We start from the raw sequence: 25,104 nt of genomic DNA on the forward strand, positions 1-25,104 counted from the left end.
TATTACAAATCTCCAATACCAAGCCAAGCGCTTGGTGACTTCAATGTTCCTCCTACAACAGACATGAGGTCAAATTGATACATTATTAAAATATAGTATGCCAGCATTTTACCTAATTTGTGGTTTGTTGAACAGGTCACAATTGCATGTCACATAGATTAAGCCCAAATCAAACAAGCACATACGCTAGCAACACGCTGTTGCATGTTCGTTTGAATGCAGTTACTGAATGCTTTAATTATGATGGGAAATAATTGCAAAAATACATCTGGCAAGGTTTTTAATGCTGCAGCAACATGTCTCTTTTTACTCTAATAACATAAAGGGGCACTTGTTCAAAATTAACAGTACGTATTTAAAATTGAATATACCTTCAGGGAAAAGGTTACTTTTAAAAAATCAGACTTTCCCACATCCTTATTAAGAAACCCAATTTATTTTTTAAAAAACTCATGTCAGTTCCAAATTAAATTACACAAGCTAAGACTCAGGCAAGGTAAACATTCAGATTATTTCAAGGCAGAAATGAATCCAGTACAGAACCCTGAGAACACAGCTTAGTTGTGGGTTCAAATACAGAAATATTTTGAAACTCCTTCAACTCTCCCCAATTGTTGTTCAGGTCATCCATGTTGGATTTTAATGTAGCTTCCATCAGAAGCACAGTGCTGAGTAGAAGACAATATATCAAAATGGTGTAAAGCTTTCCATCATCTCAATGAAAACAACGTTCTGATCACTTCTCAAGCCAACATTGCAAATGTCCTATCACTCGGGGCCTGTGGATGAAGGAAGAATTCTAAGAAGCCGCAAAATAAAACAGAGGCCAACAGCAAACAACATGTGCAGTTCTCCCAAGCTCATAATTTAAGTCCAAGCAACAAGGTAGAAAGAACCAGGAACGTTGGAACAAAACTCCTTCTGGCACAGCAAAGAGTGTGTAGGTAATCCAACATACTGGGTCCATAAGTGTCCTCACTTCATCCTGTGAACACCATTGCAAACTTCACCTCCTTCCTGCCGACTACGCAGACCTCTCGCGTGACCTTTTGCCCAAGTTCTTCCACTCTTCCCACAAGACCGACCCCTGGACGGAGCATTCAGAAAAACCTGCCCCCAGGAGCCCCGACAGTCAGAACCCCTGACCGGAGGGGCTGATCATCTCCTGCACCACCAAGTGCAGCAGGTTGTTCTGCTCCGCCGTGAGCAGCGGCCACAGCTCCTTCTGCAAAACCTTCAGCGAGTCCAAGTCCTTCTCCTGGCAGGCCATCACGGCCGACTGGAGCAGCAGGAAAAGCTCGGGCGGAACGTAGCCCGAGGAGGCATCCAGGGCCTCCCAAGAGTACTTCTCCAGGGTCTGAGCGTGTTCGGGCAGCAGCTTGGACGGCGGCGGCTGCAGCAGGAGCAGGAGCAGCACGCGGGTGACCTCGCAGGCGAGCAGCTGGTCCAGGAAAGCGCCGGGCAGCGAGGCGGAAGAAGCGTCGGACGGGGCTGCGCCGCCGCCTCCTCCTCCTCCTCCTGCCTGGGCCAGCTGCTGGGCCTGCGTGAGCACCGCCAGGGCGCCGTCGTAGTCGCGGCCGAGCAGCAGGCAGGAGGCCACGTCGCGCAGGCCGTGCAGCGCCTCCAGGGGCAGGTGGGCGGCGGCCAGCAGGTCGGCGGCTCGCAGGAAGGCCGGCACGGCTTGGCCCGGCTCGCCGGCGGAGCGCAGCTCGTTGCCCAGCTCCAGCCACAAGCCGGCCGCCAGCGCCGGCTGGCCCAGCTCGACGTGGAGGCGGGCGGCGAAGGCCACGCAGCCGTGGGCGGCCGGCAGGTGCTCGCAGAGGCCCAGCCCGGCGCCCTGCCGCAGGCGCAGCTCGCGCTCGTGGCGCAGCCAGAGCCGCGCCGCCTCGGCCAGCGCCGCCGCCTCGCCCGCCGGGTGGCCCAGGCTCTGGGCGCAGCGCGCCACCGCCAGCTGGCACCAGGCCGCGTAGGGCAGGCTCTCCTGGGCGCGCAGCTCCCGCGCCAGCGCCGCGAACTGCTCCGACGCCTCCGACACGTTCGGCTTGCGCAGGAAGCGCTTGCGCAGCTTGGACGACACCAGCCGGTAGCGCGTCAGGAAGTCGCCGCCGCCGCCGCCGCCGCCCGAAGCCGCCTCGCCCGAGCCGAAGCCCGAAGACGAGCCGGCCCCGCTGCCCGGCACCGAGAGCATGGCGCCTTCCCTCTCGGAGGACTGCGCCGGAAGTGACGCCTCCGCGTTGCTGGGGAAACGGCCCGGATGTGGGGAGAAGGGAGAAGAGGGCGGGGGAAAAGAAAAAAAAATATGGCCTGCACGAGCAGCTGATTGGCTGATCTAAATGGGGGGGGGGTTGGGGACGGCTCTATTGGCTCAGGGGGCGTGGCTGCAGAACTTCTGGGCGAGTTGAGGCATAAATTAATTCGATCAACCAATCAGAAGAGAGCTGGAAGGGACCCTGGAGGACATCTAGTCCAGCGAGTTGAGGCATAAATTAATTCGATCAACCAATCAGAATAGGGCTGGAAGGGACCCTGGAGGACATCTAGTCCAGCGAGTTGAGGCATAAATTAATTCAATCAACCAATCAGAAGAGAGCTGGAAGGGACCCTGGAGGACATCTAGTCCAGCGAGTTGAGGCATAAATTAATTCGATCAACCAATCAGAATAGGGCTGGAAGGGACCCTGGAGGACATCTAGTCCAGCGAGTTGAGGCATAAATTAATTCGATCAACCAATCAGAATAGGGCTGGAAGGGACCCTGGAGGACATCTAGTCCAGCGAGTTGAGGCATAAATTAATTCAATCAACCAATCAGAATAGGGCTGGAAGGGACCCTGGAGGACATCTAGTCCAGCCCCTGCTCAAACAGGAGATCCTGTACCGTTTCAGACAAGTGGCTGTCCAATCCCTTCTTAAAAGCTTCCAGCGATGGAGCCTCCACAACCTCTGAAGACCAGCCGCTCCACTGGTTGATTGTCCTCACTGTTAGGAAGCTTCTCCTTAATGCCAAGTGGCTGCATAATTCACGCACGAACCCTGGTTTGTTAAGTAAACCCCATTTGGCTTGGGTTCAAACCACATGCTTTGCAATGAAAACCATGTTTTTGCAAACGGTGGCATAAGGTGCCTGGTCCCTGCAGAAGCCTAACTCTGGTTTAATAAAACATTCGTCGTTGGGGTGTGTATAATGGGGTTGTGCCTGTTCAAATAATTTCCCTTGACCTGTCCTAATGACATGGCTGGTAAGACAGATTTGTGTTATTTGTGTCGTTCCAACGAAACCCAGGTTTTTGCATCATGATGAACGACACAATTTTGTATGAGCCCAGTGTCCTGAATTGTGGGAATCGTCCAGTGCATTGAATATCCTCTTTCTAGGCTGAGAAGGGATAGGAAGTTACATGCTGCTTGTTCCAATATTTTAAAATGTTTTGGGGCAGATTTACAAAGCAGTCCTTGGTTTTATGGCTCTTCCTATGCAATTTTGTTGTTAGTTGCGAAGTCTTGTCCAACCCATCGCAACCCCATAGACAATGTTCCTCCAGGCCTTCCTGTCCTCTACCACCTTCTGGAGTCCATTTAAGCTCACGCCGACTGCTTCAGTGACTCCATCCAGCCACCTCATTCTCTGTCGTCCCCTTCTTCTATTGCCCTCGATCTTTCCCAGCATTAGGCTCTTCTCCATTGAGTCCTTCCTTCTCATTAGGTGGCCAAAGTATTTGAGTTTTAGCTTCAGGATCTGGCCTTCTAAAGAGCACTCAGGATTGATCTCCTCTAGGACTGACCGGTCTGATCGCCTTGCAGTCCAAGAGACTTGCAGGAGTGTTTTCCAGCACCATACAGTAGTCCAAAGGCCTCAATACTTTGGCGCTCAGCCTTTCTTATGGGCCAACTTTCACAGCCATACATTGCAAATGGGAAGACCATAGCCTTGACTATACGCACTTTTGTGCAATAAACAGGGCTAAAATGCATTTTGAAAAGTGAGAGTTCCATAAGCCATGAGTTAGCACATTCTATGAATGCAACCATCAAACTACTTGGGCCCCATATATTTGGTCACATGGACCATTGGCCAGCATTAATTTCTTTAAACTAGCACCTCAAATTTCTTTTTACATTATTTCACAGCTCTCTGACCACATCTCTGACTTACAGAAAATCAATGGCTTAGTTTTCTCACATATATGAACACACACACACAAAAGGATAGCCTGTGTGTGTGTGTGTGTGTGTGTGTGTGTGTGTGTATCTCCCATTTCTCTAGCTCAAAATATACTAACTGAAAATCCAATTCCTCCACCCCAAAAGATTTATTACCTTGCCTTTCCCATATGCATCCACACTGGGACGTTTCAGCCCTCCCATCCATTGGAAAAAATATGGTCTCTATTTTAATTATTATTTTTGTTTATTTGAATATATTACCGCCCAACTTTAATAGACTGCAGCCATGAATGGGTCCTTCCTTCTGCCTCTTACAGACTGTCCATAACAGGCAACAGGTTGACCGACGCAGTTCATTGTGGTAGCCAAGAAGACATTTAAATCTAAGAAATGTTGACCAAGAGCCTACATAATTAATCACTGTGTTGTGTTTAGCTCTAGACAGAATGTGATACTGGGCAACATCTGGGAGACTCAAAAAACCTATTTATGGCATGGCTGCTGTTTCACCAGTCTGCCCAAAGATAGGATCTGAGCAGAAGAAAAAAGGAACTGAAATTGAACATCTCTTCTGTAATCGAAATATTTGAAGCTTCCCTATCTCTTTTATATGACTTCCTCTTTCATGTAGGAATGTCAGTTTTTTACTATCACTTTTGTTTATACTCTAGTCTAGACAAAATTTCAGGAAAAGTCCATGTTCCAGTCTTCACCAGGTCCATAATAAAGGATGTTAGATGCCTCCAAATGGTTTGTGACGCATTGTGTTGCAAGGTTCAACTTGTTCTCAAGACCAGCAGCCCCCAAATATTACCGGTACCAAGTTGCTTGCTTGGTAAAGGAAGGTCTGAAAGCCTATGGCTTCCAAGTTCTCTTCCAGACTGGCAGTGACTAGCAAAGTTGGGCTGGTTTACATGAACAATTCATATTTTAGTAATAAAATGTATGTAAACCTATCCCAGGAAGTCAGTTTATATAAAACAGAGAGGGAATTTTTTTCCATCCATCCATTCCTTCTCCCAGCTTTCAATAAACATTTTAAGAAGATACACAAATTATTCTACTTGCAGTAGGGTGGGCTTTTTCATCCAAAAGTCTGCTCAGTTATGAAAAAAACTTTGATTTTACAGTATTTATGTCTATCCATTTTTCTACTCCAACCAAACTGTCTCTGTCTTTGGTACATAACTTTTTCAGGTCCATACCACTCATTGCATCATGTAAACCATCACTGCAAATTATTTAAATTCTCAGCCACTAACATGGCATAGTCTGTCCAAAAGTACACACACATCTGTATAAAAGTATGCACACATTTATACACCCAAACAACACGCCACAAGCATCTCTCGTAATTAACCCAAAGATGCTTTTTCACGAGGCAACTGGACTTTCTTGTTTTTCCTTTGAAGACATTTCACTTCTCATCCAAGAAGCTTCTTAAGCTTCTTCAGCTCTGAAGAAGCTTCTTGGATGAGAAACGAAACATCTTCAAGGGAAAAACAAGAAAGTCCAGTTGCCTCGTGAAAACTATGACCTGGATGACTGAGAATCTCCATAGACATTTCTCGTAATGTTTATCCATAAATACGATAAACCATCAATGGACACACCATATCCTTCCATTCATTTTTAGGACAATTTTGAACTATCTGCCAACCATTATGCTCACATATTTTATTTCCACTTTATATTCCACTTTTGCTGCATTCAGAAGCCCAGCCTTTAATACTATATTAATGCATAGCATTCCATATTGTGGTGCACGTCCGTTCATTCTTATCACATGCTTTCTCCTAACCCACAATCATACAATAACTCTTCTTTCTCACAGTCAGACATTTCCTAATAACTAGTTAAAGAGCACACATCTGATCTGCACACCCCTTCTTCTTCCGTGTCTAGCTCAAACTTTAGACTACTGCCAGATTGAAGCCACCTTCTTGGTTTTGTTGTTGGCCAAAAATAAGCCATTATGGGTACATGTTTCTGGTAGTACTTAACATACCAGCAGATGGGCCGGGCTCTGCATCTCTCCACATTCACACAACGTATTGTTATCCGCTAAGAACCTCCACTTGAGCATACTGGTTTTACACTTACACACTCCAACACTTAATCTATTCAGGGTCCTCCTAGTAGTAAAAGGGAGGCCAGATCCTTCAGCCATATCCTCCTTTAATGTTATTCCTTGCTTGATGGTCTCCTCCTCCTCCTTTGAACAACACTGTCCTTCATAAAGTCACACTTGAATACCCCAGTTTTATTCATTGCTGCCTCTCACTTCTGGTGCTATTTTGACTTTGTGTCCTTGTCTAACTACAAGGAACTTAAGGCTTAAAAAATTCAAAACCCTCCTACTACCAAACCAAAAACCTTAACTTCCCCCCACCTCACCGCCGCCTTTTATTCTTCCTATTTTCTCTAAAAAGAAAGCAATCTATTTCCCCTGTGTTCTTTCTCAGCTGCTTCATCTAGTGGTACAGAACTGAGTAAATTTTCATGGGCAGTAAGCCCAGCCAACCACATCCATCTCTTTATCTTCGCTGACAGAGTTTTAAAGATCAGCAGGTTCCACGCACATCTTAGGAAGTTCTCAGAAGAGATTTTGACAAGCCCCAATCCTCATCAGGGTGAATGTCTGAATGGAGATGTCAAGGTATGTGATGACATGAGCCATTTAAGTTTTTTGAGGGTGATGATGGAGGGCTGAAGTGGGTTCAAATGTTTCTAGTGATGTTTAGTGCTGTTGTTTCGATTAGTTTAGTGCTGTTCTTTCAAACTCTCGACATAAGGGAAATCTAAAAAAAACAGCAACCACACACATGCCTTATTGAAAAGCTATCCGCATTTAAAGATCAAAAATAACACTTCCAAGTATAGGCAGTTCTAGGAACTACATTTTTTTACTATTATTTTGCAGGCAAATAGGAACGTGTACAGTGATGTATGTGGTGGCCCATAAGAACACAGGATTTCTATTTTTGTTGAATTTTATGCTTTTTATCTTTTTCTGATGAAATAAGTATATGGATTTGCTTGTGGCACCTACTAATAGTTATAACTGCTTCTGAGACTGACTGTTCCACGTAGAATTTGCCCAGCCAATACATGCAACCAGGTAGGGACCATTGTGGAAAAAATTAGGAATCTTGGGAGCTAACTGATTGGTTTCCCACTCTTGCTTTAGAAGACTATGCCCTACGAAACCAACCTGGGATTTTTAAATGTATATTATCTCAATCTAGAGAACGCAAAAACTGTGTTCTTCCTCAGAGCCCGCAAAGAGGAGAAGCTAATATAAGACAGGCATCAACATTTAAGACTGGCCTTGGATGCCAGCATTATGCTCGTTATGTGGATGCCAGCATTTATTTATTTTATTTTATTTTATTTATATACCGCCCTTCTCCCGAAGGACGCATTATGCTCGTTATGTTTTATGCTGATTTTAGTGTGTTTTATTGGCTATCCTTGTAACACACCTAGAATCAATAGGCTAGATGGCCCACAAGCAGCTTCATATATAAATTTTTTTTTTGTTTTAGCCATTCAGTCCTGTCCAACTCTTGGCAACTTCTTAGGCAAGTGATCCCTTTGCTACTCTGTCAAGCACAACTTTTTTCAGTTGTTGGATGTTCATTTTTATATCAGCTTTGATGGTATCAAGCCAGCGAGTTCATATTTTACTAACCTTTCCTGGCATCATTGACTTCTCCAATGAATTTGCACGCAGGAGATGGCCAAAGTAAATCAGATGCATTTTTGTGATTTTGGCTTCTAGTGATGTGTCTGGTTTCAGCACCTCTCTGATATAAATAAACAACATAATATTTAACATATGTTTGCAGACAACAGCATGTCTGTGTTTATGGCCAGCTTGCAAACTGAATGTGTGTTGGTATGCTAGATTTTCATTGTCTCTGTCACCTCCATCTCTCAAAATTAGCTGCCGCTGAATTCTCCCACTTCAAAGTCAGGTGTAGGTATTTTAAAGCAGTTCTCAACAGTGCATCCTATTTGCATCTGCTGAGACTCGGCTGAACCCGACAGAAATCAAGGGAAAAATACAATAGCTTTTCTTGGTCTTCTGAAGACAACTAGAGAACATGTTGTACAGCCCATTTGACATTGCAATATGCAATCAGCTGTACAGCAAACAAACCACTTTTGTTCTTCTTTTGTCAAAACTATATTTGAATATTTTAAACAGTTCTTTAAAAAAAACAAAAAACAAAATCAGTGCATGCAAATGTAAAAGGCAGCTGGAACTCAAGCTTATTTGAATCTACTGACAGTTCTTAGCAACGTATCCTATCTAGGTATTTATCAAGTGCATACGGGTGCCCATCTAACATGGGGACAATAACAAAATAAAAACATAACACTGAAATCAAATAAAAGAACAATGTTAAGGAGCTGGAACAAATATGCTGTCAATCATGCTGGGCTTCATTTATATCCTACCCCAGTGCCTGCAAATGGCTATTTTTTAAAATTGCCTTTGAATTATTTATTTATTATTGGGACTTATATGCCGCCCTATCTCCCGAAGGACTCAGGGCGGCTAACAACAATAAAATACAATAATACAAAAGTTAAAAAGAAATTAAATTAATAGCCCCAGTAGAATAAATTAAAATTAAAATTAAGTTAAAAATGAAAAACATAATTAAAATCCCTGTCAGTCCAGGCCAGCCTGATGGAAAAGGAGTGTTTTGAGGCCGCGGCGAAAGGACCGGAGATCCGGGGCCATCCAAAGCTCAAGGGGGAGTTGGTTCCATAGGGCTGGCGCTCCCACAGAGAAGGCCCTCCCCCTGGGGGTCGCCAGCCGACATTGTCTAGCCAACATTGTCTAGCCGACGGCACCCTGAATCAGTTTTTGATTCTTGGTGACTGCCTGCTCTAGGTTCTGGGGTTTTCTTGGCAAGGTTTTTCAGGAGTGGTTTCCTTTCCCTTCTTCTTAGGGCTGAGAGAGAAGGCTCATGGTTATCCAGCTGGCTTTGTGCCTACCTTGGTACTAGAACTCACGGTCCCCCAGTTTTTAGCCTGGTGCCTTAACCGCTAGACCATGGGTAGGCAACCTTGGCTCTTTTATGACTCATGGACTTCAACTCCCAGAATTCCTGAGCCAGCATGGCTCTGCTTGGAAACCTCTCCCTTTCTCCTCAGCATGGCTGGCTCAGGAATTCTGGGAGTTGAAGTCCATGAGTCATAAAAGAGCCAAGGTTGCCTACCCCTGCACTAGACCAAACTGGCTCTTCATGGCCCTTAAGTCATAGCTATTCATTTACAAAGCCAAGGAGGCTTGGAAAGCAGGAGCAATGGTTTTCAAATCTGGAGTTTCATCCCTGCTAAGTTAATTAAGCAATGATGTTAATTAAGAAATGTATGGAATTTATTTCTCCCATATTTTTTTCTCCATAGAGATATGGACATCAATTCTTCTCTTGGGGAGAAGAACCTCAATAATGGATCTAACCTATCTTGTGAATCCACGTGTAGAATCCAGGATGGCTTTCTGACGGAGACCCTGCCTGCAATGTACTCCATCATCGCCATCATTGGTTTCCTTAGCAACCTCCTGGCGCTCTGGGTCTTCACTTTGGGCTCCCTGAAGACAAACTCCATCACGGTGTACATGAAGCACCTTGCCATCGCCGATCTCTTGCTCTCCCTCTGTTTGCCCTTCCGGGTGGCTTATCAAAACCACAGTGGTCCCCCTGCTCTCTGTAAGATGGTAGGCATGGTCTTCTACATCACCATGTACGTCAGCATTTTGCTTCTCAGCCTGATCAGCCTGGACCGCTACTTCAAAATCATCAAGCCCCTTCAACAATTCCGAATACACACTAAGTCGTTCAGCACGTCCACATCCCTGGTGGTGTGGACAGTCTGCTTCACCACCGTGCTTTGCTTCCTTTTGGACACTAGTAGAAGTGGCCCCTGTGACCACAAATGCTTCCATTTCAAGTACAGAAGCACCAATGGAGGCATACTCAATATGGTGGCGGTGACTTTTTTTTTCCTTTTGCTGTTCTTTTTCCTTTATTCCTATGGTAAGATCTCCCTCAGGCTTCGTGCGGTCTCTTTGAAGAAAACTCAGCAGCACAGTAAGAGGATGAACACCAAAATTGTAATAAAGACATTTGTGGTCTTGGTGGTTTTTATCGTATGCTTTGTCCCCTACCATATGGTCCGAATACCCTACGTCCTTGCCCAAATGAGGATCATTCCTGAACAGAACATCCAGGCCCTCCATCTTGCAAACGAACTGGTCCTTTGCATTTCAACCCTCAACTGTTGTTTTGACCCTGTGATTTTTTTCTTTCTGTCCAGCAGTTTCAAGAGATCCTTGCTGGACACTACTCTCCGAAAGCTAAAGTGGGTTTCTCAAAATAACCAGAGAGTATTGTACGTCAAATAATCGATTACAGACTTCGGGGTGGAGAAGGACTAAGTTGTGTAACTAGGATAAACTTCTGAACGTGAGTTCTTCTTGCTAGATCAGCTGTATTCAGGAGGGCGATGACCAGAAGTTGCAATGACTAAGAGCCCTAGTTAAGGATTTTTAATTCAACAAACCCAGAAGAAACCAGGAGACAGAAACCTGACTTAGACATCACTCGGTGAAAATACTGATATATGTTAAGAGGAGACGCAAGCCACAAATGGGGTTTTTAGTCCCTACTGAGGATGTGCTATATTTGATTTTCTTTTTCTGAGAAAACCATGGACAAGGCAAAAAGAGGATGGATTATTAAAAACAATTTGTGAAAGAAAAGCTGACAGAACTGAGCAGAAAATTGAGTGTGTTGCTTTTAAAAGTTTGTCAAGCTCTTTCTTACTGTCTTAAAATTTTTCTTTATATTTGAGCAAAATTTCCTCTCACCGATTCTACTTTTGTCTTCCAAGGAAAAAGGAAACATCTTCTGCATAGCTTTTCTGGCACTTTTTTAGCAAAACTAGGAACCAAAGGTTTAGGAAGCTGTTGAAACGCATCATTATTTTGGTCTTCTTTGAAGTTTCTACATGTTCATCACTAGATTAAGGAATTGTTGGTTGAAATGATTTCTTGCAAGTCCTTATTTGCTTACAGTAGCCCTTTAAACGGGAACAATAATTCTTGAAAGATGTTGCTCAGCCGCCTCTAGGAATGAAACAAAAATCTTCCAAGAATTATTGTGAGTTTGAATAGAATTGGGTATTTCTAAACGTCAGATTTGGGGATTACTAAAAAAAAAAGGCAAAAGCTTCTGTTGCATTGCATGGACAGTGCGATGACCATTATCATGTCTAAAAAAACCAACGTTTAAATTTGGGTTAAAATATTGTTTTGTTTAAAGAATTTGGAGAAATTGATGGACAGGACAGCTTTTACTGGAGAGCAATTACATTTGATGCTTTGGCTTTTTCAAAACAAAGATCGGAATAGACTTGCAATGATTCTTGAGGCTTAAAAGAGGCAGGCAGCTAAAATTTGTAGCGCAATGTCCTTTGCAGTGAACTAGCAAAGGAGAGATGGGGTGAGGTCTATCATGTTACAAAATCTACCCCATACAATTATAACTGCAAAAAGCTATCTTTTTTTTTTTGCTCTGCACTGATTGGTGTTCAGAAAAACATTTAACAAGAAAATTCTTGCTATGGCAATGCAAGGTTTTCTGCTCGCTATTTCTTTCATTTAATTTAATCCAGGTTAGGCTACTTTTATTTTAATTTGGATTATGTGGTGAAATAGTCTGGATTCCCAGGAGGGAGGGGGACCAAGAGACAACAAAGTTTAAATAGTTTGTTTGGGAGAAAGTTAAAACAGCTCCTCCCTAGATGTTCTTGGAGTATATCTTTAATGCTGCAAGTAGTTTGCTTAAGTTTGGCAAGATTTCTGTGTATAGGCGAGGAAAAATAAAGAGAACTCTTTGGAAGCGATTCAGTTCCTTTCTTAGTTTTCGAGCCTGACAAAGAATTTAAAAAAAAATAGCCAGAGAAATGCAACTGTAAGACTTTTTGGAAAATGTGCCTAATTTTCTGTTATTGTTACTTAGCTAGGTTGTCCTTGAATTACAACCTCCACTGAGCCCAACTTTCCTGTAGCCAAGTGAATTTTGCCCCATTTTACGACGTTTCTGGCCACGGTTGTTAAAGTGGTTCACTGCAGCAAAGTGAGCAACAGAGTTGTTAAATGAATCTGGCTTCTCCCATTGACTTTTGCCGCAAAAGGGGATCACCCGATCCGGGGACACAGCAACCGTCATAAGTATGAGTCAGATGCCAAGCGTCTGAATTTTGATCACCTGACCACGGGGACGCTGCAACAGTCATACGTGTGAAAACCATTCATAAGTCCCTTTTTTTTCCAGGGCTGTTATAATTTTGAATGGTCACTAAGTGAATTCTTGTAAGCCGAGGACTACCCGAATTACTTTTGTACACATATGCCATTTCCTTTATGAAACACTTGTTTTCTTACGCTCTGCAGATTAAGGTAAGAATAAACTAAACCCAGACCAGGAATACAAATGCACAGAGATGAAGGTCTTGAGACCATTTTTGATAAAAAAAATAAAATAAAATAAAATAAAAGCGAAATAAAAGCAGCTGAAGCATGATCTAGATAAGAGTTATATAAAACAAGAGCCAAATGCAAAAGGCATGCAAGCTTGAAATTGTGTGTGTGGGGGGGATTCTGTTTTTTTTTAAATAATCGTATTGGTTTGTCAAAATATAAAATACAAACTCTTATTACTCCATTACTCTTTACTATTACTTTTTTTAAATTTGTGTTTGTATTTTATATTTTGATAAACCAGTACAATTATTATTATTTTTTAAAAGAATGTTAAGAGAAAAGAAATTCTGGTCCCAACTGGGATTGTAATTGAGGATTATCTTTGTCTGTACAGTATGCATGAACTATTAAATAAAATAAATTCACTTTCCAAAAGAAAAGAAAAAGAAATTGTGTGTGGGGGTGGGGTGGGGGTGTGATTTAGTCCGGAGGGCTTTGAGAGAATGAAGAAAAGTTCAGAGAGAATTTAGTTGAAAAGAAGGTACGTCCTTTAATATTCAAATGTATAAACGGCACAACCCGGTATGAATCAAGTTTCTGCTCGACTCCTGGATGGTTTGATTAGAAAAAATGCTGCTCGGGCTTAGGGTTGGAAGTTCGAAACTCTTTGGTCTGCCACCTGCTTGCGTAGAGCAAGACAATTTCAATCTGCAAGAATCAGAATGCAAGGAAATTTCTTGCTGTCTTGCTACTGGGAAGCTTTTGCGGTTTGGAGAGCTGTAACAGCAAGCTGCTTGAACATCTTCTGAAAAGTTGCTTCGTTCTCTCTCTCTTTTTTTTTTACAAACAGGGGCCATATGGTCAGGTCTAAATTGTCACGCTTCTTCCCCTTTCCACATCAGCACTGCTTAAGCGGAACTTGTTCCGTTCTTATTTTTAAAAAACGCTGAAGGGACATTCTTGAAAGCAGCTGCGGTTAAAGCTGGCCTCGGGCTAACCTTTGTCTTTGAGATCCATGAGTGTTTCCAGCCTGGAAGCCTATTTTCTTGGCAGGAATCATCGGTATGAGACCTTGATTTACAACTGTTCCGTTTAGTGACTGAAGTTACAACGGCCTGGCAAAAAAGTGACTTTTCACTGTTGTTCCTACTTATGACCATCGCAGCATTCTCTCATGGTCACATGGTCAAAATTCAGACACGCGTTAAGTGGTTCATGTTTATGATGGTTGAATCATATGATCCCCTTTTGCAACCTTTTTAGGAGCAAAGTGAACGGAGAAACCAGATTCACACAACAACTATGTTACTAACTGAACAACTATAATGATTCACTTAACAACACTGGCAAGAGAGGTTGCAAAATGGGGAGAAACTCACTTAACCACCGTCTTGCTTAGCAACAGAAATTTTGGGCTCGGTTGTGGCCATAAATCAAGGACCACCTTTATTAGGGCCAGTTTGTTCTACGACACCATTTTAAATGATCCAAAATACCTCTGTGGTGCAGTGCTGCATCAGGACACTGAGGAAAATTCAGAATGAACATGTGTGGTTAGTCTGCATGTATTTTCTGAGATCTAAAAAAATAATCAAACCAACAAACTTAGAAACATAAGCATTGGGAAGAATTACGTAAATGAATGATAAGCTGAGAATGATCCATGTCAGCTTGGGATGGAACTGAGCTGCGTGAAAGAGCTAACTTTAATAGGCTGTGGTTGTCTTGTGGGAATAATTCAATACTTTTACTTATATACGGATACACAAGCCCTCTAAAGCCAAAACTCTTATTGCATTCTGCTCTCCTAATGGCAACGGGGCCACCCCATTCCAGCCACCCATTCCTGGGGGCCTGACTCAGAGCCCAGAGTTTGTCAAATTTTCTTTTAGAATTACCCACTTTAGGCACCACTTGTCCTAAACCCTGTCATTTTATTGTGCAATTTGTAGAGAACTGAGTTTTTATAATCTGTTCAAGACTTCTCACCCTGGGATGATCAGGTCCTAAAATCCACCAGCTGTGGAACATCTCCAAATGTCAATCTGTCTTCTCAAGTCTTCAGCGTGAAATTTGCTACCAGTTCTACACAATGGCAATTAAACAGAGAATTTGACAATGGAGAAAGAATTTGGGGAGACTTAACACGTGTACTAAAGTGGCCCAAATAAGAGGGAGAGGAGAGAGGGTGAGGAGAGATGAGGAGAGAGAGAGAGAATGAGAGAGGGAGAGAGAGGGAGGGGGAGAGAGAGAGAGAACAAAAAAATAAAAGTAATAACTAAATGTCATGCAAATCTCTGTAGAATGTAAGTGAAGGAACCAGATCAGGAAAGCCACGAGAAAATTAAGCCTTATCTTTTGGGGGAGGGGGTTAGATGAGTTTAACCACGAGGCTTCAATTCAAAACATTTCAAAGAAAATAAGAAAAAAAATAAGAACATATAACCTTTCCAGATGTCAATTACCCCACTTTTTCGTGACATGGTCTCAGGGCTCCAAGACTCACAAATTCTTCTCAATGTAAGCTTCCCAGAGTCGCCCGTGTATGTGTTGAATGGCTACCATACCTAAATTTGTTTAATACATAAATAAATACAAGCAGCCCTTGACGTGCGACCACAATTGAGCCCAAAATTTATGTTGCTAAGCGAGACATTTGTTAAGTGACTCTTGTCCCATTTTACGACCTTTCTTGAAACACTTGTTAAGAGGATTACTGGGGTTGTTAAGTGAGTGACAACGTTGTTGAGCAAATCCAGCTTCCCCACTGACTCTGCTTGACAGAAGGACGCAGAGGGGCATCACTGCAACCGTCATAAATATGAGTCAGTTCCCAAGGTTCTGAATTTTGATCACATGACCCTGGGGATGCTGCAACGGTTATAAGTGTGAAAAATGGTCACAAGTCACTTTTTTCAATCCCTTTGTAACTTCAAATGGTCACTAAATGTTGTAAGTCAAGGACTACCAATAAACCTTGAGGTCAAGCAGCCGAGCTAGATGCTGAAAATATAAGATTTGGAATGTACAAATTTAAAACCCAAAATTTCTTTTTGAAACCTAAGCCAACCCCTTTACACACACACATCTCTTCCGGGCTTCCTAAAGTTTTTATTTTTTTAAGTTTATAGCATGATTTAGGGTTTTTAATTCATTGGCCACACTTTGCAAAATCGGTTTAATAAAATGAAGACGGAGGCAGCTGTTGCTCTCAGAAAGAAATACCGCTGAACTTTTTTTATTATTATTAGAAGCAGAGTAACAGGAAACAATTACAAAGTTTGATGGCTAAGGGTGATGATAAAAATCTTGTTCTTACAGTAACAAATGTGTGGCCAAGTGAGGGACAGGATGAAGGCATCTCAGCTACTTAAACACAAAGCCACATTGGTCCTTAAAAAACCTACATAGAACACAACCCGAGTTGTACTTTCTGCAAAGACTTTCTTAGAAGTATGTAAGTGTATTCCTGAAACTTAGCAGCTAATAAATACCAGACAGCTGTAGATGTAGCCTTGATCCAAAGATCATATTTGCACCTCCTCTACATTTGATGCATTCTATGTGGCCCTGAAGCTCATACACACTTAAGAAAATCAAGTTAGAGATGGCTTCAAGTACCAAGTATCTTGCGCGGCTAAAAACTGAACATTGTCTAAAAGGAGTTCTTAGGAGTGTTAAGAGCAAAAAGTGCTACTACAGCATCACATTAAAATGAAGTCCAAAACTACAAGTAAGAAAGAGGAGAGAAGCACATACAGATCTGGTTCTTGCAAAGAACATCAACTTAGTGAGGTGTAGCCAAACTATAGCTGGGCAAAATGACTTCACAGCAGCTTGGAGCTCATGATATAAATACTGCTTCAGGGACAAGCAAACCTAAAATATATTCTTTAAAAAAACACGAGCATCTCAGGCAGAAAATTGAACTAGACTTAAATTGCTGATGTTCGTGTAGGACTCTAGTTTTCTTTCTTTCCTGCTCCCTTAGCGAAGGTCTGAAAGGTTATAATTCAAATTATGACTCCTACAGTTTAGCAAGAGTCAAACTGTATCCTTCTAGACTTGGAGGAATCTTGCCAGCTTTCCCACTATTTTAATTCAAAAGCCACAAAGAACAGAATATTGTCAAAGGAAAATGGTACCCACTTCCTGATGTATATAAGAACTGCAAAGTTCCTCTTCTAGAGTTTCCTCCTTAGCAGTTTTGCATGTTTAATATAATTCTAGGAGGATGAAAAAAAAAAGGTCTCATTTACCTGAAAGGGATCAAGTGCTCAGCTCTGAACATAGGAAAGATGGCTGATTTTCCTTAATTTAGCAGAAATGTGCCAATGAGAGACAATGGGCTTAACCACATTTGGCTGAGCTTAGCAATGACCAAGGTTGGCCGACAAACATGAACAAAGATGGACCTTCTTGTGGTTAAAACATCCCTCCCACTCCTAAATTAATGCACAGATTAGTTTTCAAGTTTGGCCCAACTCAACCACAGAATTTGCATCCCAAGTTCTGAGGAAGCCTTTCAATTCTTCATTATTAAGAATGAAAATGTCACTGCAAATCCAATAGAAAACACAAAGGCAAAATATTTCTATTTGGTTTGAAGGCGAAAAGCTGACTTTGGCTGCTTCTTGTAGGTGCCGTTCCTCCACAGAAGGACAAATCTTGGCTTCCTATCTGGGCATCCCTGTTGGCTCATGTTCAAGAGATGCAGTGGGAAGAGGTGTCTCTGATGATGGCGGGGTGCAAGCTATGATCATCATCCATCTCTAGAAGGAGTAATGGTCTAGAACTCCTTGTTCCTAGTTAAGGACCTGGCTCCTAAGGATAGGATAGGAAGATCTGTCTCCATTCAGATCTTTCAGCTAATCATCTCAGTTTCAGCTAGAAGCCCCACTTGCTTTTCTTCTGAAGAGACGGTGCTGCTGAGAAGGCCAGTCAAAATGAAACATGCAATTATGTTCGCCTAAGACACGGGTCGGCAACTCGCGGCTCCGGAGCCGCATGCGGCTCTTTGAGCCGTCTCCTGCGGCTCCCAGCCGCCCGGTGCGTGCGCACCTCTTCGAACGGGCAGTGGTGCGCGCGCACCTCTCCAAATGGAGAGTGGCACCGCCCGTTTGGAGAGGTGCGCGCGCACCTCCCCGAATGGGCGGAGCTGCGCGCGCACCTCCCCAAACCTTTGGAGAGGTGTGCGCGTACCTCCGCGCGAACGGGCCGCGGCGTCGCTCTTTGAGGACGCTGCCGCGGCCCGTCTGCAAAGCTGCCGAAAGCGGCAGCTTTGCAGATGGGCCACGGCAGCTTCCTGAAAGAGCGACGCTGCGGCCCGTTCCGAGAGGTGCGCGCGCACCTCCCCGAATGGGCGGAGCTGCGCGCGCACCTCCCCAAACCTTTGGAGAGGTGCGCGCGTACCTCCGCGCGAACGGGCCGCGGCGTCGCTCTTTGAGGACGCTGCCGCGGCCCGTCTGCAAAGCTGCCGAAAGCGGCAGCTTTGCAGATGGGCCACGGCAGCTTCCTGAAAGAGCAACGCCGCGGCCCGTTCCGAGAGGTGCGCGCGCACCTCCCCGAATGGGCAGAGCTGCGCGCGCACCTCCCCAAACCTTTGGAGAGGTGCGCGCGTACCTCCGCGCGAACGGGCCGCGTCGTCGTTCTTTGAGGACGCTGCTGCGGCCCGTCTGCAAAGCTGCCGAAAGCGGCAGCTTTGCAGATGGGCCACGGCAGCTTCCTGAAAGAGCGACGCCGCGGCCCGTTCCGAGAGGTGCGCGCGCACCTCCCCGAATGGGCGGAGCTGCGCGCGCACCTCCCCAAACCTTTGGAGAGGTGCGCGCGTACCTCCGCGCGAACGGGCCGCGGCGTCGTTCTTTGAGGAAGCTGCCGCGGCCCGTCTGCAAAGCTGCCGAAAGCGGCAGCTTTGCAGATGGGCCACGGCAGCTTCCTGAAAGAGCGACGCCGCGGCCCGTTCCGAGAGGTGCGCGCGCACCTCCCCGAATGGGCGGAGCTGCGCGCGCACCTCCCCAAACCTTTGGAGAGGTGCGCGCGTACCTCCGCGCGAACGGGCCGCGGCGTCGTTCTTTGAGGAAGCTGCCGCGGCCCGTCTGCAAAGCTGCCGAAAGCGGCAGCTTTGCAGATGGGCCACGGCAGCTTCCTGAAAGAGCGACGCCGCGGCCCGTTCCGAGAGGTGCGCGCGTACCTCCCCGAATGGGCGGAGCTGTGCGCGCACCTCCCCAAACCTTTGGAGAGGTGCGCGCGTACCTCCGTGCGAACGGGCTGCGGCGTCGCTCTTTAAGGACGCTGCCGCGGCCCATCTGCAAAGCTGCCGAAAGCGGCAGCTTTGCAGACGGGCCGTCGCCGTCGGGCAACCGGGAACCGGTTCCATTTCACTTTTAAAAAAATGGCAACCGCGTGCGTCCGCACATGCGCAAAAAACCGTTTTGCGCATGCGCGTGCATGGACACACGCGCGCGGCTCCCAGTTTTTTAAATTTGTGATGGAACCGGTTCCCGGCGGCTCTTTTCCTTTTTTAGGTTGCCGACCCCTGGCCTAAGAGGAATAATCTTCTCTCTCTCTCTCTCTCTCTCTCTCTTTCCAATTGTTTGAGCTTTAGTTCAAGAGCAAGGATTGCCAGCTTCCAGCTTCTGAGAGGTAAAGCCTCTTGTGATCAATAAAGAAAGGTTCTTCAAAGGAAAGAGCAGAAAAGAAACAAAGCAAGGAAATTATGGTGGGGAACCCCCCCCCCCCCACAGAGACTGTGCTTTCTTCCAAAATAGAATGGGTGGCAAAGTAATTCTGGAGAAAGGTGAAGCAATGACCAAGATGAAGAATGGACAACAAAGTAGTAAGCTGGAAAGAAACGCAGTGCTATAATTATATCGTTATCCTTTTTTTTTTTTTGGTAATAGTGCTGGGAAATCGGGAGTTAATGTTGTCTTCTCTCCCCAGATCTGTTTGGGTTCCTCCTTCCTCCTGCTCTAAAGCTTTCTGAAGCAACTTTCCCATCACGTGGCAAGTTTAACATCACCAGCAGGCAAGCAAAGAGAAGAGATATGAAGAAGCAGAACCTTCAAACATTGGGCACCAGTGTACTTTGGAGGTCTCAATAGGCTGGAACAACAACAAACGGGCCTTTCCGATGAACTAACTCAACTTTCCTTGAGACTCTGCCAGTTTTCAAGCCTGTACGTCCAGTAAAACCTTGATGCTTTTGTACATGGGCTGTCTCAAAAAGACAGGGCTGCTTTCAATAGCAAAAGGCACAAGAGGTAGCACCTTGAAAGTCAGAACTGGTCTCTGCATGGCTCCCCGGTCCATCTGACCCAAGCTGAGCCAATGGGCTCGGCTTTGGAAACCAAGGAGAACCAATCAGGAAGCCTAGAATGGGGAGAGTGAAGAGAAGGCAGTAGACTTTATTCCTTGTTCGATCATCAAGTAATGCTGGGAGGACCTCTCCTCATTCTTGTGACCAGAGGCCAGATCTGTGAGATATGCATTTTTTTCCCCCTCTCCCATTCCTGAATCAGTAGCTCCGGAATATCAGAAGCCCCAGCCACCTTAGGCTTGAAGTCCAAGGAAACGGGCGGTATTTAGCACGTCGTCTCTGGTGAGGTAGCAACCACAGAGCTGGCGATATCCCGTGAAAGATTCTCGGCCGTGCAGCACTCGCCAATTGTCCACAAAGAGGGCCTACAGATGGAATGAAAAGGAGAATAACAATAACAATAATAACAATAACAATAGTAACAATAACAACAATAATAATAATGAAACGTGTAACAGTGATACCTTACCTTCAAGGTCCCTTCCAACTTTATTATGATTATGATTATTACTATTATTATTATTACTATTACTATTATTATCTTTTCTTCATTAAACATGAACCTCAGTCAACTGAACACTCAAACTGATTGCCACTAATGGTTGACACGGGTTGCTGCCAGCATTCTAGGTATCAACCAGGCACCTCCTTAAAATGTAAGATGTTCTGAGTAAGCACAATTTTTTTGTAGCATTGCTGGAGTTATTTTAGGAAGCTGCAGTTTCTTGATGTATTTTGCAAAGTTTTTGGACACAGTTTCCAGTGCCCCGATGCTGAACCAGCTGTGGGCGAGAGAACACGGTCCATTGAAGGTTGCCCTCCGACGAGTAAGCAGGGAGGGAACCTGCTCTTTTTCTTGGGGGAGGAAAGGATATTGGGAGTTTTAAGGGGCTAAATGGGACTTAGCCTGCTTCTCCCACAAGCCACTTTCTAACTTACTTTGCCTGGTTTCAGTTTGACCCAGAGCTCGTTTTCTGGCCTCCGCAGCTCAGCGGTGAGTGTGCGGTGTGCAATGTACCAACGGTGCACAGTGTCATGAGGCACTGTGTTAATGACAGCTCGGTCGTAATTATTGTACCTGAAGAAGAAACGGAAGACGAGTTAAAACGCATTTGGTTGCAAGGGGGCAGACTAGCTAAACCCTTACACAGAAGTAGCTTCAATCATCATTGGCCAAATACTGGTTTTATACATTACAGCCAGTCCCCCCTGGGGCTGGGGGATGGCTTGAACCATTGTTAACCAGGTTCATAGGTAGAAATCCATAAACCATGATTAACAATCTACAAGAGGTAGATTTACATTGTAAGCTGAGCCAGGAACAAGCAGATCCTGCTATGGCTTAAAACAGGGGTCCCCAACCCCTGGGCTGCAGCCCGGAACTGGATCATGGCCTGTTCGGAAACAGCCAGTACAAGTAGCAGATGAGCATCCTCATCTCCATTTACACGAGCGGTGGGCACTCTCTCATGCACATGAAGCTTCATTCCTGTGCCTGCCACTCACACAGAACCATTTCCTCTCCTCCCCCCCCCTTATTGGTCCGCAAGACTGAAAGAATGGGGACCACTGACCTAAAGGGCGATGTCCATACGAAGGCAGGCCTTAGCAGAAGGCCATTCCCCCTCACCTGATCAGGTAGAGCTCCTTATTCCAGGGGTAGATATTCAAGACAGGTCCAACCCCAATCATGTGGTTGTGGCAGCTTCCCTTATTCTCGATGTATTCGTGCTTCAGCGGCACCTTTGTCAGAAGGTCAAAGTCCTCTGGAGCTCGCTGTAGGACTTGCTCGGCTGCGTAGAAGCCATCCACCAGGAGCGTCCGGCCCCCTGTCCCTTCATGCCTCAGGCAATGGAATACCTGGATGCTGAGCAGAAACACTCAAGTTAATTGTAGGAATGGAAGCCTGGGAGGGGCAGAAACCAGAAGGGGCTAAATAGCTCAAAAGAGCCTTTTTAAAAAATTATTCTAGCAATCTTTAATCTCTAGGCCAGAGGTCCCCAACCCCACGGTCCGTGGACTGGCACCGGGCTGCAGCATGCCAGCAACCGGTCCGAACAAACAAGCAAAGCCCCATCCGTGGGATGCACATAAAACCATGCCCCCTCCAGTCTGCAGGAAACAACCTCTCTCCACAGAACTGGTCCCTGGTGTCAACGCTGCTAACATTGGATGTTCTTGCTTTGACAACAGATGGAAAGGCAGCCATTTTCTCTATTGTTTTTAGAATTAGTTGCTGCTGGGAAGGGGGAAAGAGATGAGAGTCCAGCTAGTCATAACAATAATAACTCAGCCGTGGGAACCCAAGGACATTGGGCCCAGAGCTGATAGCGTTTTTGGCGGGCTGGAGACCTGGGGAGAAAGCCCGTGCTTCAGGTTAATTGGGGAATGTGATTTATGACTGTTTATTGCAGGTGGGAATTGTACTTTGTTACTTTGGAGGGGAATTTAGTTTTTGATTCAACTATGTAGTACCAATACTTTGTTTCCCGAATAAAAGATTCTTTAAGGTAAACAATGCCATGAAGGTCTTTCGAAGGGTTTCATCTGTCGGAACTATGACACCTGGAGCCCAAAAGGTCGGGGACCTCTGCTCTAGGCTGATGACCTCTCTACTCTGGTATGTATCCCAAATTGGAATTAGAAGTGAGATGGCTTCCTCAGATGTATTGACTATGTCTGTCTGTCTGTCTGCCTGCCTGCCTGCCTGCCTGCCTGCCTGCCTGCCTGCCTGCCTGCCTATCTATCTATCTATCTATCTATCTATCTATCTATCTATCTATCTATCTATCTATCTATCTATCTATCTATCTATCTATCTATCTATCTATCTATCTATCTATCTATCTATCTTATATTGACTATAACATCTATCCTACTGCGATTCTATGGTGCCCTATTATGGCGATTTTTAATTTTTGACTCTAATATTTTACCTCGTCTATTGTATTGTCCACAAATTTTAGATACATGTATTTGCTGTTGCTTTATTTAAGCTTATATTTGTGTTTGTACGTATAAAGTGCTCTATTAGGGTTGTATATCAGTGACTGCATGACCTCTGTAGATGCCATACAGGTAATCCTTGACTTATAACCACAACTGATCCCAACTTTTCTGTTGCTAAGCCACTGTTGGTGGGAATGTTCTTAGTGATTCCTTGAGGAGGCTGTGGTTTACTGTTTGATTGTTTGGCTGAGTTGGTCTAGCGCAGGGGTCTGCAACCTTGACAACTTTAAGACTTATGGACTTCAGCTCCAGAATTCCGGAAGCTGAAGCCCACAAGTCTTAAAGTTGTCAAGGTTGCAGACCCCTGGTCTAGCATTAATCTTGGGGTTAATCACCAGGGTCATTGACCAAGATCCACTCAGAGTCATTGACAGAGATGGGTGGACATAGAAATTGATTGAATGAATGAATAATCTCTGCTTATCTGGATGTTGGGTAATACTAGATCAACAATACTAGACCAACAACCAGGCAGTAAATAATACACTATTAAGGAACTACCAAGGTCAGATCAAGCTACTTGTATGTGAACAGAAAGCAAACCTCATTCCCTTCTAGCACGGATGAGGTTACCTAGCTGAACCATCTGCAAGAAAACAACCCACCTCAGAGAGTACCAAGGGTCCCACAAAATAAATAGTACCCATATGATTCAGTTTGAGATGAGCAAAACATTCTGAGGTTCCAGTGCCAGTCATAAGCCATTTTCTGAGGTTGGGAGAGGCAGTTTCAACTGAGAAACCGTGTCAGAATGGCCCATGCCCCCAGCTACACTCATCTTTTTCGTGGTGTTCTGCCTGGTTGGCAATTGGCCCATACCCACAAGGTTCCTGAAAGTAAGTGGTATCTGTATGACGGTCCAAAGCCAGTTTGGTGTAAGCGGTGTCTCCTCGGGAGAAGTCAGAGGTGAAATACCACATCCTGCCATAAATTGTTTCTCTAGAAGAGGAGAGAAAAGAAAATGAAAGAAAGAGACCAAGAAACAGAGACCAAGAGCCAATGCTTGAGTTGACATCAACTCTTCCTACAAATGTAGACCTTCTGGGTAAAATCAAAAGCATAAATTGTCCGTGACACTATTCTAGTTAGACACTATTTTAGCCTTGAGACTAAAACATACGAAGAATGGCTACAGGACTTGGGGAGACATGATAGCAGCATTCCAGTATCTGAAGGGCTGCCCCAAGGAAAAGGGGGTCAGGTTGTTCACCAGAGCACCAGAGGGAAGGACGAGAAACAATGGTTGGAAACTGACCAAGGAGAGAAGCAACCTGGAATTAAGGAGAAACTTCCTGACAGTGAGGACAATCAACCAGTGGAACAGCTTTGCCTCCAGAAATCGTGGGCGCTCCATCGCTGGAGGTTTTTAAGAAGAGATTGGACATTCAGCTGTCTGTCACAGTATAGGTTCTCCTGCTTGAGCAGGGGGCTGGACTAGAAGACCTCCAAGGTCCCTTCCAGCTCTATTCTATTCTAGTTCACAATTCCCTGTAACATCTGGAAACGTGGAACTTTTGCTTGTTTGGCCAGGAAGGATTACAGCTGTTTCAATCCTTAAGGGTGGGGTCACACAGTACAGGTAACCTTCAACTTACAATAGTTCGTTTAGTGAGCGTTCAAAGTTACGACGGCACTGCTAAAAGCGACTTATGACTGTTTTTCACACTTAACGACCCTTGCGGCATCCCCGTGGTCACGTGATCAAAATTGAGACGCTTGGCAACTAACTCGTATTTATGACCATTGCAGCGCCCCGGGGTCACGTGACCTTTTCACAAGCAAAGTTAATGGAGGGAAGCCAGATTCATTTAACAACCGGCTTCCTAATTTAACAATTTGCAGTGATTCACTTAATAGCTGGGGCAGAAATGTTACTCAATTAGGGTCGTACTGGCAGAATTATAGATAAGTCAGCTGAATATCTTTAATTGTGTTTGCTAAGGATCAGAAGTTCTTGTCACTATTCTGAAAATGGTTTGTTGCAAGTTAAACATCCACAATGCAGCACCGGATCTTAAAACTACTTTTCGATCGATGGAATTGGGACAACAGTGGGCGAGACCTCGTTGTGGTTTCCCCTTATTATGCAGAGGTTTAATTCATTGCTC

At 44.8% G+C, this 25,104-nt stretch overlaps 3 protein-coding genes across 8 annotated transcripts in view; 1 reads left to right on the plus strand and 2 right to left on the minus strand.

Annotated features, from left to right (window-relative positions):
- Positions 1–245: 245 nt before the first annotated feature.
- Positions 246–2,276, minus strand: LOC308673232 (40-kDa huntingtin-associated protein-like). Its single transcript, XM_081336776.1, has one exon. It carries the CDS (start codon positions 2,186–2,188, stop codon positions 1,133–1,135), a length of 1,056 nt encoding a protein of 351 aa, XP_081192902.1. The 5' UTR covers positions 2,189–2,276; the 3' UTR covers positions 246–1,132.
- A 4,048-nt stretch (positions 2,277–6,324) lies between these two features.
- The window catches only part of TMLHE (trimethyllysine hydroxylase, epsilon), a gene marked incomplete at its 3' end in the record, with an annotated part of 38,215 nt that continues 19,435 nt past the window's right edge, over positions 6,325–25,104 (minus strand). Inside the window, exons 5-13 of one of the 6 annotated variants that reach the window (XM_081336650.1) lie at positions 23,816–23,935; positions 21,618–21,854; positions 20,927–21,065; positions 19,206–20,352; positions 16,822–17,641; positions 14,662–14,757; positions 14,169–14,251; positions 7,858–7,972; positions 6,325–6,964 (exon numbers count right to left, since the gene is read on the minus strand). In XM_081336650.1, the coding sequence (XP_081192776.1) occupies positions 20,221–20,352; positions 20,927–21,065; positions 21,618–21,854; positions 23,816–23,935 (628 nt within the window). The other 5 variants (XM_081336645.1, XM_081336647.1, XM_081336646.1 and 2 more) reach the window with 5 other exon arrangements.
- LOC308673166 (putative G-protein coupled receptor 34) lies at positions 9,595–10,590 on the plus strand (the record flags this gene model as incomplete). Its single annotated transcript, XM_081336651.1, has 1 exon — positions 9,595–10,590. One exon carries the CDS (start codon positions 9,595–9,597, stop codon positions 10,588–10,590), a length of 996 nt encoding a protein of 331 aa, XP_081192777.1.

Source organism: Vipera berus (genome assembly GCF_964194415.1).
Source record: "Vipera berus genome assembly, chromosome: 11".
In the NCBI taxonomy this organism is placed as follows: domain Eukaryota; kingdom Metazoa; phylum Chordata; class Lepidosauria; order Squamata; family Viperidae; genus Vipera; species Vipera berus.